This window comes from Marmota flaviventris, chromosome 6, assembly GCF_047511675.1.
Source record: "Marmota flaviventris isolate mMarFla1 chromosome 6, mMarFla1.hap1, whole genome shotgun sequence".
Classification (NCBI taxonomy): domain Eukaryota; kingdom Metazoa; phylum Chordata; class Mammalia; order Rodentia; family Sciuridae; genus Marmota; species Marmota flaviventris.
Window position 1 is genome coordinate 19,367,184 of NC_092503.1, and position 4,032 is coordinate 19,371,215.

Here is a 4,032-nt window from a genome sequence, read left to right on the forward strand (position 1 = left end):
GGCTTGGGCAGCGGGGCTTGGGCAGCGGGGCTTGGGCAGCGGCGGGGAGGGCGGGGGACGGAGCAGAGGGAGGGCAAAGGGGCAGGGCTACCTTGTCCCCTAGGGAGCACGAAGGCGCCACGAGGCCAAGCCCACTGCCCTGGACCAGGGGAGCATCCTGGCAAAGGGATCAGGCCGAGGGCTCTGGCAGGGTCAGGCAACAGAGACCGGCCAAGGGAGGGCAGGTCCAGTGCCGGGAGGCGGCGGGGGCGTGGCGCCGGGACCCAAGCAAGGAGCCCGGGCTAGGGAACTAGAGGGGGGGCCCACGCAAGGGCAAAGCAGGGAAGGGCCGGGCCGGGGCGGGCGGCACAAGGCCAGGGCAGTGCGCACAAGCCAAGGGGAGCAGGAGGACGGCCCAAGCAAGGGCCCCGCTTTCAAAGTCCAGGGGCGCAGCTGAGCCACAAGGGCCAGCACAGGCTCAAGCCAAGAGCCAGGCCAGGGCGGGGGGGCGGGCGGGGCGGGGGGGCAGAGCCAGAGGCTAAGGGCTGGGGCAGGGGGCTCAGGAGTGTGGACAGGGCTGGGGAGGGGAGGGGAGGGGGCTCGAGGCCCAGGTCTACGGCCAGGTGTAAGGGTTCCGGGTGCACGGTGCGCAACCAAGGGCCCAGGGAGAGCAAGTGGCCCAGGCGAGGGGCAGGCCTGTTTCCCTTCTAAGGCGCAATGGCCCAGATGGGAATCCTGGGACAGGGACCTGGCAAAGGGGGCCTGGCAAGGGACGGGGGCCTGGAGGAGGGCGACGGGAGGGCTCGGCGCGGTGTCACGGGGTGGGGGGGGCGGAGAGGGGTGAGAGCCAGGACCCAAGCAAGGGGCCCAGGCAGGGGACGGACCGACGCAGGAGGACGCACGCACCGACCGAGCGCACCGACTGCAAGACCGCGCGCCGCGAGGGGACAGCAGGGAAGGGGAGGATGGGGGCGGCGCAAGGATGAGGGGGACGGCGGGAGGAGGCGCGAGGGACACCGAGGGGAGCGCGGTGGGGGGGCCCAAGCAAGGGGCCCCCGGCGCAGACACGACGCCACGCCACGCCACGCCACGCGAGGAACACGGTCAGGGGCTCAGGGGACTGGAGCGCGAAGGGTCAGGCTTGGGGAGGGCTCCGCGGGGGTAGGGGGCAGCATGCAAGGCCAGAGGGTGGGGGCTGGGGGAAGGGAGGGCACGGGGCAGGGGAAAGCGGCGCAAGGCCAGGCCCACGTCCACTGCCAGGTGTCAGGGTGCGGGCAGCAAGGGGGCCCGGCGAGGGGCAGGGCTGTGTTTCCCATAGGGGGCCTGCAGGGCGCACAGGCCAGACAAGGCCACTCCGGTGCCCCAGGGGACTAGTTCCTCACCAAGGGACCGGGGGACCAACTGTTGAGGGCCAACAAGGGCCAAAGGAGGGCACCGTGAGGGGGAGACATTGGGTCCCAAGCCCGGGTGTGGGGAGAGCCAGGACCCGATCCAGGAGCCCAGGCGAGGGGCAAGCAGGGGAGGGGGTGTTTCTCGGCAGTGCAAGGATCCACGGGGCACCAGGGGACCACAGGGCAGGCACAGGAAGGAGGGGGCCCAAGCAAGGGGCCTGAGAGGATGGGACAGGCACAGGGACCTCCAGAAGAGCGGCCTGGGCTCAAGCAAGGAGTCAGGCCCTGCAATGGGAGACCACGTGTGATGGCGTGAGGACCCGGCCGGACTCAAGGACTCAAGGGAAGGGACAGGGCCTGGGAGGGAATGGAGAGAATGGAGTGGACGGGAGGGACGGGACGACACGGGACGGCACAGCAGGGCACTGGACGGCCCCGGGGAGGTAGGCTCAAGGCCCAGGTCCACTTCCAGGGGCGGGGCTTGGGCGGCGGGGCTTGGGCGGCGGGGCTTGGGCAGCGGGGCTTGGGCAGCGGAGGGCTTGGGCAGCGGCGGGGAGGGCGGGGGACGGAGCAGAGGGAGGGCAAAGGGGCAGGGCTACCTTGTCCCCTAGGGAGCACGAAGGCGCCACGAGGCCAAGCCCACTGCCCTGGACCAGGGGAGCATCCTGGCAAAGGGATCAGGCCGAGGGCTCTGGCAGGGTCAGGCAACAGAGACCGGCCAAGGGAGGGCAGGTCCAGTGCCGGGAGGCGGCGGGGGCGTGGCGCCGGGACCCAAGCAAGGAGCCCGGGCTAGGGAACTAGAGGGGGGGCCCACGCAAGGGCAAAGCAGGGAAGGGCCGGGCCGGGCGGGCGGCACAAGGCCAGGGCAGTGCGCACAAGCCAAGGGGAGCAGGAGGACGGCCCAAGCAAGGGCCCCGCTTTCAAAGTCCAGGGGCGCAGCTGAGCCACAAGGGCCAGCACAGGCTCAAGCCAAGAGCCAGGCCAGGGCGGGGGGGCGGGCGGGGCGGGGGGGCAGAGCCAGAGGCTAAGGGCTGGGGCAGGGGGCTCAGGAGTGTGGACAGGGCTGGGGAGGGGAGGGGAGGGGGCTCGAGGCCCAGGTCTACGGCCAGGTGTAAGGGTTCCGGGTGCACGGTGCGCAACCAAGGGCCCAGGGAGAGCAAGTGGGCCCAGGCGAGGGGCAGGCCTGTTTCCCTTCTAAGGCGCAATGGCCCAGATGGGAATCCTGGGACAGGGACCTGGCAAAGGGGGCCTGGCAAGGGACGGGGGCCTGGAGGAGGGCGACGGGAGGGCTCGGCGCGGTGTCACGGGGTGGGGGGGGCGGAGAGGGGTGAGAGCCAGGACCCAAGCAAGGGGCCCAGGCAGGGGACGGACCCGACGCAGGAGGACGCACGCACCGACCGAGCGCACCGACTGCAAGACCGCGCGCCGCGAGGGGACAGCAGGGAAGGGGAGGATGGGGGCGGCGCAAGGATGAGGGGGACGGCGGGAGGAGGCGCGAGGGACACCGAGGGGAGCGCGGTGGGGGGGCCCAAGCAAGGGGCCCCCGGCGCAGACACGACGCCACGCCACGCCACGCCACGCGAGGAACACGGTCAGGGGCTCAGGGGACTGGAGCGCGAAGGGTCAGGCTTGGGGAGGGCTCCGCGGGGGTAGGGGGCAGCATGCAAGGCCAGAGGGTGGGGGCTGGGGGAAGGGAGGGCACGGGGCAGGGGAAAGCGGCGCAAGGCCAGGCCCACGTCCACTGCCAGGTGTCAGGGTGCGGGCAGCAAGGGGGCCCGGCGAGGGGCAGGGCTGTGTTTCCCATAGGGGGCCTGCAGGGCGCACAGGCCAGACAAGGCCACTCCGCTGCCCCAGGGGACTAGTTCCTCACCAAGGGACCGGGGGACCAACTGTTGAGGGCCAACAAGGGCCAAAGGAGGGCACCGTGAGGGGGAGACATTGGGTCCCAAGCCCGGGTGTGGGGAGAGCCAGGACCCGATCCAGGAGCCCAGGCGAGGGGCAAGCAGGGGAGGGGGTGTTTCTCGGCAGTGCAAGGATCCACGGGGCACCAGGGGACCACAGGGCAGGCACAGGAAGGAGGGGGCCCAAGCAAGGGGCCTGAGAGGATGGGACAGGCACAGGGACCTCCAGAAGAGCGGCCTGGGCTCAAGCAAGGAGTCAGGCCCTGCAATGGGAGACCACGTGTGATGGCGTGAGGACCCGGCCGGACTCAAGGACTCAAGGGAAGGGACAGGGCCTGGGAGGGAATGGAGAGAATGGAGTGGACGGGAGGGACGGGACGACACGGGACGGCACAGCAGGGCACTGGACGGCCCCGGGGAGGTAGGCTCAAGGCCCAGGTCCACTTCCAGGGGCGGGGCTTGGGCGGCGGGGCTTGGGCGGCGGGGCTTGGGCGGCGGGGCTTGGGCGGCGGGGCTTGGGCAGCGGGGCTTGGGCAGCGGGGCTTGGGCAGCGGCGGGGAGGGCGGGGGACGGAGCAGAGGGAGGGCAAAGGGGCAGGGCTACCTTGTCCCCTAGGGAGCACGAAGGCGCCACGAGGCCAAGCCCACTGCCCTGGACCAGGGGAGCATCCTGGCAAAGGGATCAGGCCGAGGGCTCTGGCAGGGTCAGGCAACAGAGACCGGCCAAGGGAGGGCAGGTCCAGTGCCGGGAGGCGGCGGGGG

At 71.8% G+C, this 4,032-nt stretch overlaps 1 protein-coding gene across 1 annotated transcript; it reads left to right on the forward strand.

Annotated features, from left to right (window-relative positions):
• Positions 1-696: 696 nt before the first annotated feature.
• LOC139706109 (uncharacterized) lies at positions 697-1,353 on the forward strand. Its single transcript, XM_071613789.1, has one exon. The coding sequence runs from the start codon at positions 697-699 to the stop codon at positions 1,351-1,353; it is 657 nt and encodes a 218-aa protein (XP_071469890.1).
• Positions 1,354-4,032: the final 2,679 nt, after the last annotated feature.